This window comes from Bufo gargarizans, chromosome 3 (assembly GCF_014858855.1).
Source record: "Bufo gargarizans isolate SCDJY-AF-19 chromosome 3, ASM1485885v1, whole genome shotgun sequence".
Taxonomy (NCBI): Eukaryota; Metazoa; Chordata; class Amphibia; order Anura; family Bufonidae; genus Bufo; species Bufo gargarizans.
In genome coordinates, this window is record NC_058082.1 from 596,577,891 (window position 1) to 596,591,917 (window position 14,027).

The following is a 14,027-nucleotide window of genomic DNA, read 5'->3' on the forward strand; positions in this document are numbered from 1 at the left end:
GATATTAATAACCCCTTTAATTCTTCATGCTTTTATTTAAAAAAAATGTTAAACTCTTATAATCACTTTTATATAGGATTAAAGGGCGTTACCACTTCAAGAATTAACATAAATTTGGGATTTCCTAGACTTTCCCAGAATCAAATACGGTACAACTGAGACACAGTCAGACTGTATCCGATATGTAGTAATATACATTATATATAATAGTACCGTAATCATAATCAACCCAATCAAATTTTCATCAAAAAAATACACAAACGACTGAAGTAGTAGAGTAATACATACACTTGCCCCATCCGGGATCAGAACAAACTTTCCTGGTGTCAGGTGTGCCAGACTGTGCAGGGCGGTACAGACACATAATCCATCCCGTATGGTTCCTGCCGCCTCCACCCAGCTCACCTTATCTGGTTTATGAACTGGTAAAAAAAAAAAAAATAATAATAATTATATATGCATAAAATAAGAATAAATCAAAGATAAATCAAGAAGACATAAACCTGGCATCTGAACAGCAAAGGTGCCCATAGACATAAGAAATGTGGGTGGTTGGGTGAAGTAATGTTTAACCATCAGCTGCGACTCCGTATCCTGCCCGTAACGTACATGATGTTAAAGGGAACCTGTCACCCGGATTTTGTGTATAGAGCTGAGGACATGGGCTGCTAGATGGCCGCTAGCACATCCGCAATACCCAGTCCCCATAGCTCTGTGTGCTTTTATTGTGTAAAAAAAAACCGATTTGATACATATGCAAATTAACCTGAGAGGAGTCCTGTACGTGAGATGAGTCAGGGACAGGACTCATCTCAGGTTAATTTGCATATGTATCAAATCGTTTTTTTTTACACAATAAAAGCACACAGAGCTATGGGGACTGGGTATTGCGGATGTGCTAGCGGCCATCTAGCAGCCCATGTCCTCAGCTCTATACACAAAATCCCAGTGACAGGTTCCCTTTAAAGCGACCCTCCAGTCAGGAGCTCAACAATTATAAGGGTTGTCGGGCTACAAGTATCCTCACGATAGGTCATCAATATCAGATTGGTGGGGTCCGACAACAGTGAATGCAGTGAATCGTGTCATAAATAAATAAAAAATTAAAAAAGCTGAATTTTCACCAGCCACTCCAATTATACCAACTGATTGCTAGGCTGTATGTTCCCCAAAATGGTGGCATAAAAATACAAAAAGGAAGACCTCATACAGCTAAATCAACGAAAAAAATAAAAATAAAAAACGTATGGCTTTGAGAGGCTTTATGAAAAAAAAATATATATATATTTATATGGCTTCAATTACACTCAATAATAATAAATCTCTCTTCTGGATCATCTCGTGCTAGTGGTGACATCAGCCATCAAGAACGGAGTGACGTATTTCTATGGCTGTGTGAAGGGAAGCAGAGGATTCTGAGCACTGAATAAAAATGTAATAAAAAAAAACACACTGATCCCTATAAAAGATATAATCATGAAAAAAAAAGAAAAGAAAAAAAAAAAATTAAATGTTTCTTAAGTGCATTTTATTAAATGCTTTTGTTATGCTCCTCTATGGAGATGGGCAGAAAGTAATTATCTCCTCGCCTTGGTGGGCTTTCTATGGTGTGCAGAATTTTAGCGTGCCGTGCAATACAGAACAAAACAAACTAGATGTGACATAGACCAGGGTAATCGGGGACCCCCCTCCAGCGGGGGGAGGGCAACCCTCATTCAGTCATTTTAACCATTTGAGTGAGCGCTGCTTTCCCCCATCATTGTCAGTAAGTGTATGTTTGGTGGTGGGGGTCCCCATATACTGGTCCCCCAAACCTACTAGGGCAGTCCCCTAAATAACCTTCTCAGAGTCAGCCTGGATCGGCCAGGTATTCTGCATCCAGGGCCACGGCGCCTGTGCCACATGTATCGTCACTCCGTCAGTGACAGAGTGACATCAGTGAGTAAATTAAAGGGGCAGCCGCCGGGAGCATGTGTTTGTGATATAGTCCACAACGGTATCTATGTCCTAAGAACTCAGATACAGTTGAAAGTTGGGCGCTATCATGGGGCCCCTGGTGGCAGGCGTCGTGCCAGTAAAACATGGCTGGCATCTTTGGCATGCGTGCCGCAGGTTGACAGCCTTTTATGTAGACTGCATAAAGTAAGATTCAAATATTTTATCTCATAAGGTGGACAACATGATATCAATGCAGAGGTGCCTGATTTTATGTCTGGGGAAAGTCTGAAATGACCCTGGACAGGAAAACCGAAGAGGACTGGGGTCCTGGAACAGGAAGCAGAGGATACAGCAGCAGATGAGGGAAAACAGGGCACAATGAGGACATAGGAAGGATGAGACTGTGCTTTCACCAAGACAATAAAAAAGATAAAAAGCAGCCGTGTGATCTATGGGTTTCCAGAGTTTTGTACATATAATACAATATGGAGTTTTTATCCCTAATTTATTATAATGCGGCCCTTCCATGTGGGCTACCGAGGCTTGATTTCCTGTAGAATCAGCTCCATTAATGGCTGAGTGCTGTGTACTGGATAGAGGTAGTGATGGCATCGGACCTGGGGTTCATGTGGCTGCCGGCACAGGGGGTGTGGACTGGATAGAGGTAGTGATGGCATCGGACCTGGGGTTCATGTGGCTGCCGACACAGGGGGTGTGGACTGGATAGAGGTAGTGATGGCATCGGACCTGGGGTTCATGTGGCTGCCAGTGCCAGGGGTGTGGCAGGTCTAGGGCAACAAATAGAACCTTTGCCCTAGCTGAAGTCAGGCCTAGCAGCTGCTCTGTTTTGAAGATTTAGATAAAAAAAATTAAAAAAACTGGTCCCCTGTAACTGGGAACTGGGGCTCCTGTTGCCCTAGCTAGAGTAGAAACCTGCACTGTAGGAAAAAAAACAAGTATAAAAAAGTTGTCAAATAACGATATACAAAAATAGTATGCAAAAAATAAATAAAAATAAATATATATACACACATACAAAAATTTGTAAAAATAAGCAGTACCCATAGCCTGTCCAAAACCATTTTAATCAAGACCTGGCGTGAGCGGGGAAAAGTCTCATATTGTGGTGCAAAGGACCTTTGTGCCGCGATCTGCGCCAGAGATATGCCTAATATAGACTTATTTCTGTTTAATAAATTACCCCCCATGTTCATATTTTTTAGTATGAACTTGCACAATTGTTGTTAATGAGCACATGTCAGCAGGGTCAACCCTATTAAACAATTATACGGTGTAGTAGGGTTGATTCTGCTTCCTGATACTTGTCTTGTACAGCATTCACAAGAAAATAGACTCTTAGGCCCCTTTCATACGAGTGAGTATTCCTCAAGGGTGCAATGCATGATGCGAACGCATTACGCCCGCACGGAATCCGGACCCATTCATTTCAATGGGTCTGTGTACATGAGCGTTGGTTTTCACGCATCAGTTGCGTGAAAATCGCAGCATGTTCTATAGTCTGTGAGTTTCACGCAACGCTGGCCCCGTAGAAGTGCGAAGGCGCAAGCCAAATGCGCTAAGACTTGCCGCTGTCCTCTGGTACCGCTCGTGACTTCCGCCGGCTGGAAGTCATGAGCACATTGCTCTGGGCACATCGCCGAGGGGCCTGGGCTCCCTTTAATAAATGTGCCCCTTATTCTTTATGTGCGCTGAGGGACGGGGCCTAACCCTTAGAGAACCCAACCTTTTCAGGGCTGGAAATGCACCTCAGCTCCTCCTCTGCCCCTTGGTGCACTAAAGCCCAACAGAATTATTATTATTTTTTTGTTACAATAATTTTTACTGTAGACTTTTCTTTCATTTTTACAAACAGAATTACAAACAGTAAAAAGGACAGGAAACAAGCCACATCTAGCACAATAAACAGGAAAATGGTTCGTAAAACGAAGGTCACATAACGTTGCATATCATAACAGAAACTTCCACAAGGGGCCGACTCAGCCTCCTAGAGAAACGAGTACAGGGAATGCTGAGACTAAATTTCCACAAGACAGGTATCATCTGAACCAGAAGGATCAACCCTAACAGACAATATACCTGGTTTAATAGCGTTGATCCTGCTGGCGGGCGCCGTTTAAGTGTGCAAACTACTACTCTACTCTTACCTTACCTAAATGATGCTCATGCACCCAGATGACGTCATGAAGGCCGGACTCTTCAAAATCAAGAGGCAAAATCCCTAGACAAAAGGAAAAAATAGTAATACACTTTATTTATGGAGACCCGTCTTCTTTTTTCCACTCCTTTCCCTGAATAAAGCCACAACTACGGGGGTCATTTATCAAACTGGTGTAAAGTAGAACTGGCTTGGTCGCCCATAGCAACCAATCAGATTCCACCTTTCATCTTTGACAGCTCCTTTGGGAAATGAAAGCTGGAATCTGATTGGTTGCTATGGGCGACCAAGCCAGTTCTAGTTTACACCAGTTTGATAAATGACCCCCTACATGTCTTATAATACACCTGGAAGGTCCACCATGAAAAATGGTTACCGCCACTAACTGGAACATGGAGATCAATGTCTGGCAGCCAACTGGTAGAACACGTCTTGCGACTAATCTCCTGGGTTAAAGGTAAATCTACTTAAAGTTGTCACCGGTCATGTCATGTGGATGACACACTTGGGGTAAAGTAGAACTGGCTTAGTTGCCCATAGCAACCAATCAGATTGCACCTTTCATTTTCCAGAGGAGCTGTGAAAAATGAAAGCTGGAGTCTGATTGGTTGCTATGGGCAACTAAGCCAGTTCTACTTTACACCAGTTTGATAAATGACCCCCACAAAAAAACACTAGCAGTGGTGTATGTGACATGTTAGACACGTGTCGGATCATACACTGCTGGACTGGATGACCATGTAATGTGTATGGGAGTGTCCCGACTCCCCCATAATGGTAGGTGTTGGGGGAGAGAACCATCAGGCAGTTAGAATTCAACATGCTCGATCTTTTTGTTCTCAGGGGTGACCATCGCCAGAGGAGCCCGACAGCAGCTTACTCCCATCTACTAAGGCCTCATGCATACGAACGTATTTCCTTTCCCCTTTCCGTGTCCGTTCAGTTTTTTTTGCGGATTTTATACGGAACCCTTCATTTCAATGGGTCCGCGAAAACCCCCCAAAAAAACGGAAGTTACTCCATGTGCATTCCGTTTCTGTATGTCTGGTCCGCAAAAATATAGAATATGTCCCATTATTGTCCGCATTACGGACAAGGATAGGACTATTAGGGCCAGCTGTTCCGTTCTGCAAAATACGGAATGCACACGTATGTCATCCGTATTTTTTGCGGACCGCAAAATACATACGGTCGTGTGCATGAGTCTTTACTGAAAGCACTTGCGCACTTGATGTGACTGAGCATGCAGGTGTATGGGGGGGGGTAGAGGAACAGCTGTCGGCTGAACGAGGGTCAGCCAGCAGCTGTCTCCTGTGTTTGGCCTCATGCACACAACAGTTTTTCTGGTCCGCATCCTAACCGCAGTTTTTGCGGCTCGGGTGCGGACCCATTCACTTCAATGAGGCCGCAAAAGATGCGGACAGCACTCCGCGTGCTGTCTGCAACCGTTGCTCCGTTCCGTGGCCCGGCAAAAAAATATATAACCTGTCCTATTCTTGTCTGTTTTGCGGACAAGAATAGGCAGTTATATCAATGGCTGTCCGTGCTGTTCCGCACATTGCTGAACGTACGCCATCCGTGTTTTGCGGATCCGCAATTTGCGGGCCGCAAAACACACAACGGTCATGTGCATGTAGCCTTTGGCTGGCTTTTCATCAAAACACGAGGGAGGGAAATAACAGGTAGGGTCAGACGACAGGGTTGGTAACACATACTGTAGGTCCGCATGGGAGCTGCATACACAAAACGATAGGAGATCATCAAGTATAAGAGACAAGAAACCCTTATTAAATCATGAGCTTACCTACGACTTCATCATCAGGCTGAAAGAAGGACACTTTAGGCCCCACTAAAATCATTTGAAAAGGAAAAAAAACGAAATTATTTTTTTTTACATATAAACAGAAATAAAGAACACGATCAGGATTATGTGTGGATTTTCGTGTGCGGATAGATCATGTAAAGTATAATGTATTCTATGAGAATTTGAAATTCTCGTGTACGCGATGCAGATTTTTTCCGTGCGGATTTTAAAATCCGCAGCATGTCAATTTATTTTATTTTTCTTGATCGGATTTTCTCCATTGACTTCAAAGGGGCAGAGAAAAATCTGCATGCGGAAAATCCACATCAAATCCGCACATAAATCCTGAATGTGTGCATTTACCCTAAAGGGGTTGTCTCACTTCAGTAAGTGGCATGCCTCTAAAGGCATTCCGTTATGCATTTCGTCATGGAATTGCGTTACGGTCCGTTGTAATGGAATCCATAACGCAATTCAGCAGATGCCGCAACACGAACCCGAACTTCAAAATATGAAATTCGCTCATCCCTAGTAATAACAATACATTAGTAAGTGCCTTGTATTAACTTACTCTACATGATAAATGCCTCTTACTGAAGGGAGACAACCCCTTTAATTCATTAAAGGTCATCAATATCTGACCGGTGAGGGTCCGACCTCCAGCACTGCCCCGATCAGCTGTGCCCTCCTCCCACCATTCCAAACACAGCACAGTACACCGTATAGTGGCCGTGCTCGGTATTGCAGTCCTGGTCCAATAACTGGAATGGGACTGAGCTACATAAAGACCATGTGACCGATGAACGTGTTGTCACTGGCAGTGCTCTTCAAACAGATGATCGGCGGGGGTGCCGAGAGTCATATCCCCCGCCGATCAGATACGGATGACCTATCTTTAAGGAAAAATTGGAGTTCATTCACAAATGCAGTGTGCCTATCCAATACATTTTTACATTCACTCTTTATCATAGTCTTCCTAAGGCCTCCTGCACACGAACGTGTGCTTCTCGTTGCCGTATTGTGGACCGCATTTGTGGATCCACAATACACAGGTGCTGTTCTGTGGCCATTCCCCATCACGGATGCGGACCCATTCACTCATTGGGTCCGCAAATCCGGATATGTGGAATGGAAGCACGGAACGGAACCCTACGGGAGCACTATGGAGTGCTTCCGTAGGGTTTCTTCCCGTACTTCCGTTCCGCAAAAAGATAGAACATGTCCTATCTTTTTGCGGAATGGTCGGATTGCGTCCCCATTAAAGTGAATAGGTCCGCGATCCGCTGCGGCTTCCCCGCGGACGGTGTTAGTGCATTGGGGCCCGCATTTTGAGGGCCGCAGCATGACCACGGGGCGCACACGTTCATGTGCAGGAGGCCTAAGTCAAAGATAGAGAAGTGCCGCTCACACTAGACTTCTCTCCTGCGCTTCTCCTCCCCTGTGCAGCACAATGCTGTACAAGGAGCCCAGGGCTTTGTCCAAGGAGGCGGGGGGAAGGGAGGTCCAAGTGGAATATCACTTCAGTGCAATAACATTTACTGGTTGGTAACAGTTCTAGACATAGCATTTCCAGTATGAGCACAGATCACCATTCATACTGGTCATATTTTCCAGGCGGCAGCGCTACAGACTGGAGGATGGGCAAAACTGCAAAGAGATAACTGGACCAATGGATGACAGCAACCAACCAAGTCACAGGTGGACAGGTCAGTGACAGCTCAGTGGCTTGGTCAAATGCTCCATTCTTCCCCTTCACTAGTTTCTATACATTAAGCGCCCATCGCCACGAGACGCAATCTTTGCCCACAACGCCACGAGACGCGATCTTTGCCCACAACGCCACGAGACGCGATCTTTGCCCACAACGCCACGAGACGCGATCTTTGCCCACAACGCCACGAGACGCGATCTTTGCCCACAACGCCACGAGACGCGATCTTTGCCCACAACGCCACGAGACGCGATCTTTGCCCACAACGCCACGAGACGCGATCTTTGCCCACAACGCCACGAGACGCGATCTTTGCCCACAACGCCACGAGACGCGATCTTTGCCCACAACGCCACGAGACGCGATCTTTGCCCACAACGCCACGAGATGCGATCTTTGCCCACAACGCCACGAGACGCGATCTTTGCCCACAACGCCACGAGACGCGATCTTTGCCCACAACGCCACGAGACGCGATCTTTGCCCACAACGCCACGAGACATCATTTTGCACAATGCTATAAGATGTGATTTTTGCATAATGCCACGACAAATAATTTTTCTTCTGTAGGAGGGCGACTGTTACCCATAAGATCGTCTACCTAAAGTCATCATTTCCCCCCTTTATAAACACGCTTGTACCCACTGCACTGTAATGTGTGCTGTCCATCACCTCTCACCTTCTAGGATTACTCCGGCGACATCTCTTCCCACTGGCACATACTCCTTGCTTTGATATAATGCCGAAATCAGCTTAAAATAAGTAAAAACAGATTTACGTGAGTTGTCGGCAACCTGCGATAAATCCTTAAAGCTTTTCCTTTGCAGCCGCTTCATTATATTAGGGAAGTGTCATCTATGAAGTTTCCTAACGTAAATTCCTCCCTAATAAGAGTTTTACAGAGGAGAGTGAAATATACAGTGAAAAGTGAACCCACATCACAAATTGTCAGGGGGAAGAGACTGGACTGAAATGCAGGGAAGACATGATCTGTGCCTCTCCCGACCCTCCTTAAGGCTAGGGCTACACGACGACAATAAGTCACGAGACAGATAGGGCACAACTACACTGCAACATTTGTCGCGCGACAATTTTTACAATAGTAGTCTATAATGTCGCGGTGTAGACCTAGCCTTACAAACAGAGAGGGACATAGATTTCATTTCCCGCCCTGTACCACCCACTTATGGGTGAGGTTTGCATAGACCCTGCCCATTTCAGAGTTAGGACAAGCTGAATTTGCCAGGATCGGGACCTCACCGTGGCTGCAGCTTGAATAATCTTCAATATGGATGTCTGAATCCCCTCCCTTATCCCGAGACCCTCCGTGTGCGTAGTTCACATTCAACCGCTATACGTATACCTTGTTATTGATGGGTGTCAGGGCGCAGGCTTTCACTTGCAGTTTCACGTGATAGTCGCTGGGTGATGAGACAGGTTCCTGAGACACAAGAAGAAATCGATGTAACGGTGGAATGACATAAATGATCAAAGTAACAACATAAAGTAGCTGTCATATTAGGACATGCTGTACAACAATGTGAACAGACTCGTAAAGGGGTTTTCTGAGATTTTTTTTTTTTTACTGATGACCTATACTTTGGAACCCTACCGATCAGCTGTTTGAGAAGGCCACGCCGCCCCTGTGACCGCCACTGCCTAGGCTACTTTCACACTTGCGTTCAGAGCGGATCCGTCTGGGGTCTGCGCAGACGGATCCGCTCATATAATGCAGACGATGGGATCTGTTCAGAACGGATCCTTCTGCATTATATTGTAGAAAAAATTCTAAGTGTGAAAGTAGCTTCAGACGGATCCGTCCAGACTTTACATTAAAAGTCAATGGGGGACGGATCAGTTTGAAAATTGAGCCATATTGTGTCAAATTCAAACGGATCCGTCCCCATCAACTTACATTGTAAGTCTGGACGGAACCGTTTGCCTCCGCACGGCCAGGCGGACACGCGAACGCTGCAAGCAGAGTTCAGGTGTCCGCCTGCTGAGCGGAGGCCAAACGGTGCCAGACTGATGCATTCTGAGCGGATCCGCATCCACTCAGAATGCATTAGGGCAGTACGGATGCGTTCGGGGCCGCTTGTGAGAGCCTTCAAACGGAACTTACAAGCGGAGCCCCGAACGCTAGTGTGAAAGTAGCCTTAAAGGGTTTTTTCTAGCACCAACAAGGTTGACGGAGCTGTGTAGTTCTGGCACCGACTTCTAGCAACGGATCTACCCCCCCAACGGCTGATCAGCATGGGTGTGGGTTGTCAGACCCCCAACAATCCAGAGCATAGGACATCACTCAGTAAAGCTTGGACAACCCCTTAATAGTAAATCTGCCCTAATATGCTCAACAACAATATAGCTCTCTCCTAGATTTGGGTCTGTAGGATCCATTTTTTTCTCTGTATACAGGAAATAATACTTTATACACAAAGTAAGTAAAACATTAAAAAAAACAAAAACATAAAATGTATAGGATATTATAAAAACAAATAATAATACACACATTTTCTTGAAACACAAATGTCTCCTCATCCTGGGAGGTGGTTAGCCTGTAGTACAGCCCTTTCATGCTGACCTGAAAAGCAAGGATACCATTAGGAAGTAGGCAAATGAAATTCCCTTATGGGTCGTCGTCCCCCCCCCCCCCATGAAATGCTCCCAATTCCAATGATGGGTGGATGACCCAGATCTGGAAAACAAACAACTTTCTCTATAGGCGGTATTTGCATCACCCTCATCTTTGCTGGTAGGGGGGCACTTGTCTTCACTTCCGGGTCCGCAGTTCCGTTACCGAAAAAAATAGAACATGTCCTATTCTTGTCCGCAATTGCGGACAAGAATAGGCATATTCTATTAGTGCTGGATCCGCAAAACACACACAGATGTGTGAATGGACCCTTAACTGTAGTTCTGATTGCTGTATTATATGTCCATACTGCCGTTCCCCCCACTATGGGCCGCAAAGCTCCTCTGTGCATATACAAGCCCAATTCCAAAAAAGTCGGGGCGCTGTATAAAATGTAAATAAAAACAGAATGTAGTGATTTGCAAATCTCACAGTCCTATATTTCATTCAAACATATCAGATGATGAAAAATTACGGTAACTCAAGCACCTAAAAAAATAATAATAATAAAACAATAAAATAATATTAACTAATAAAAACAGCTGGAGGAGCAATTTGCAAATAAGCCACATGACTGGTCTAAAAAGAGCATGTTAGAGAGGCAGAGTATCTCAGGGGCAAAGGTTCACCAATCTGCGAAAAACTGCGTCTAAAAATTGTGGAATGATTTCAGAAAAAACATTCCTCAAGGTAAAATTGGGAAGACTTTGAATATCCCGCCATCTCCAGTACATAATATCATCCAAAGATTTAGAGAGTCTGGAGAAATCCATATGCGCAAGGGACAAGACGGAGGGTCAATATTGGATGCCTATGACCTGCATTGAAGGGGTTTTCCCATTTCAGACAATGGGGGCATATCGCTAGGACATGCCCTCATTGTCTGATAGGTGCAGATCCCACCTCTAGGACCCGCACCTAGACTGAGTACAGAGCCAGGAAAGTTGTGGAGGGCACACTGCATGCGCAGCAGCCCTCAATTCATTTCTATGGAGCAGTCGAGGATAGCCGAGCTCCGGCTCGGCCATTTCCTTCAGACCCCTAGAAATTAACAGTAGCAGTTGCCGCGCAAGCGCAGTGCGCTCCCATCCACTGCTGCGGGGACAGCACTTGGTGGTGCCCCTACTCCCGGAAAACTCGGGGTCCTCCGGCCACCACCTTCTCCGTTCCGTTCTCTGTATAGGTGCGGGTTATAGAGGTAGGACCCGCACCTATCAGACAATGGGGGCATATCCTAGCGATATGCCCCATTTTCTCAGATGACAATACCCCTTTAAGACCAGGCATGATTTTGTACTGGAAATCACTGCATGGGCTCAGGAACACTTCCAGAAATCACAGTCTGTGAACACAGTTCACCAAGCAATCCACAAATGCAAGTTAAAGCTGTATCATGCTGAGAAGAAGCCATATGTCAACACGATCCAGAAATGCCACCGTCTTATCTGGGCCAAATCTCATTTAAAATGGACTGAGGCAAAATGGAAAACTGTTCTGTGGTCAGAGAAATCTAAATTTGAAATTCTTTTTTGGATACTACGGGCACCGTGTTCTGCGGACTCAAGTGGAGAGGGACCACCCAGCTGGTTATCAGCGTACAGTTCAAAAGCCTGCATCTCTGATGGTCTGGGGTTGTATTAGTGTCTATGGAGTGGTCAGCTTACACATCTGAACCGGCACGATCAATGCTGAACAGTATAACAGAGGGTTTAGAACAACATCTGCTCCCATCCCGACAACCTCTCTTACAGGGAAGACCTTGCATATTTCAGCAAGACAATGTAAACCACATACTGCATCCATCACAGCAGGGCGACTTCACAGAAGAAGAGTTTGGGTGCTGATTTGGCCGCCTACAGTCCAGACCTTTCATCAATAGAAAACTTTTGCAGCATAAAGACTCTTACATAGAAAAATGTCTCACTTTCAACATCTGATATATGTTTTATGATCTAATGTGAACAAAATATGAGATTTGCAAATCTCATTTTACATAGCGGCCCAACTTCTTAGGAATTGGGGTTGTACTTTGTCAGGACTCATGAGCTGCATGCACATAATGGAGAGGACTTCCCTCCTGAGCATGAGCTTAGGAGTCCTTTCAATGTATTACAATGTCCGCATGTAGTACTGCAGATAATAGTAGATAATCGAGGGACAAACTTCCTTTAAAGGGGTTCTGCACTTTCAATTAACTGATGATCTATCCTCTGGATAGATCATCAGCTTCTGATCGGCGGGGGTCCGACACCCGGGACCCCCGCCGATCAGCTGTTTGAGAAGGCAGCGGCGCTCCAGCAGCGCCGCGGCCTTCTCACTGTTTACCGCCGGGCCGCCCGCCCACTGACGTCACGACTTGTATCAACTAGAGTGGGCGCGGCTAAGCTCTGTTCACTTGAATGGAGCTTAGCCGCGCCCACTCTAGTTGATACAAGTCGTGACGTCAGTGGGTGGGCGGCCCGGCGGTAAACAGTGAGAAGGCCGCGGCGCTGCTGGAGCGCCGCTGCCTTCTCAAACAGCTGATCGGCGGGGGTCCCGGGTGTCGGACCCCCGCCGATCAGAAGCTGATGATCTATCCAGAGGATAGATCATCAGTTAATTGAAAGTGCAAAACCCCTTTAAAGGGAACCTATTTTGGGCAGCTGCTGGTGGACGGAACATGAATCAACAGGTTCTGTCCACGGTGTAGTGGTCGTATTGGATCACTGCAGCTCAGCTCCTCAAGTGAATGGGATCAGAGTTGCAGTATGCTGGTGCCAGAAACTGCACAGCCTCCCGTCCACTATATAGCTTCCTGGGCGATGGCCATAGTGCCGGGTGTCCGCCTCTCTCACGGATCTGATATTGATTAGCTCTCCTGAGGACAGGTTTTCTGAGACATTTCTATTGATGACCTATCCTCTGGATAGTTCATCAGTATCTGATTGGTGGAGGTCCGACACCTGCTGATCAGCATTAGACTGCCAGCCGAACCTGCTCTTCTCAGCGGGTTTGGCCAGCGATACACTAATGTCTATGGGGGTCTTAAGTCTGGACAAACAACCCTTTAAAGGGGTTCTGCAGTTTTTTTTAAACTGATTATCTATGCTCTAGATGGATCCCCGCTGAGCAGATGCTGATGATCTAACACCCGGTACCCCCGCCCATCAGCTGTTTGAGAAGGCAGCGGCGCTGGCAGTAGCGCCGCGGCCTTCTCGCTGTATACCGCAGGCCCAGTGACGTCACGACTAGTATCACTGGCCTGCGGTAAACAGCGAGAAGTCCGCAGCACTACTGCCAGCGCCGCTGCCTTCTCAATCAGCTGATCGGCGGGGGTCCCGGGTGTCGGACCCCCCGCCAATCAGATGCTGATGATCTATCCAGAGGATTTACGACCAATCAGCAGCACGCGTGCACAGGGCAACGGACATTTATACAAATGTTTCTTTGGCCATTCATCGGCCCACGTAAAAAGCCCTTCTTCAGGGTAGGTTCACATGCGGCAAATTTCTTGTAGAAATTTCTGCAACTGAAAGTCCATCAGGTGAATGGATTTCTGCAAACCCCACTCAGATAGATGGAGCAGTCACAGACCTGTCTGCATCAAATCTGCAGTGTGTGAATATACCTTAAAGAGGCTGTCCGGTTCTACGAAGAAACCAGACAACCCCTAGGACCCGCTGGAAATAAAGAACTGGTAAGTACTTACCCGACAGACCCTGCACCGCTGCTCCGGTTCTCCTAGCCAGACTCTATTTACTCTGCTGCAGCGATGACGTCGTGTCGA

General features: G+C 46.2%; 1 protein-coding gene across 2 annotated transcripts in view; it reads right to left on the minus strand.

The window, feature by feature from the left end:
• CRYZL1 (crystallin zeta like 1) overlaps positions 1-14,027 on the minus strand; it is a 37,303-nt gene that overhangs the window by 22,105 nt on the left and 1,171 nt on the right. For both annotated transcript variants that reach the window (XR_006388178.1, XM_044284449.1), the window contains exons 2-7: positions 10,139-10,210; positions 8,993-9,070; positions 8,309-8,381; positions 5,919-5,963; positions 4,109-4,177; positions 289-422 (exon numbers count right to left, since the gene is read on the minus strand). Coding sequence is in view for 1 of the 2 variants with exons in the window: in XM_044284449.1 (XP_044140384.1) it covers positions 289-422; positions 4,109-4,177; positions 5,919-5,963; positions 8,309-8,381; positions 8,993-9,070; positions 10,139-10,204 (465 nt within the window). In the remaining variant the exon portion in view is untranslated. The remainder of the gene's footprint in view (positions 1-288; positions 423-4,108; positions 4,178-5,918; positions 5,964-8,308; positions 8,382-8,992; positions 9,071-10,138; positions 10,211-14,027) is intronic.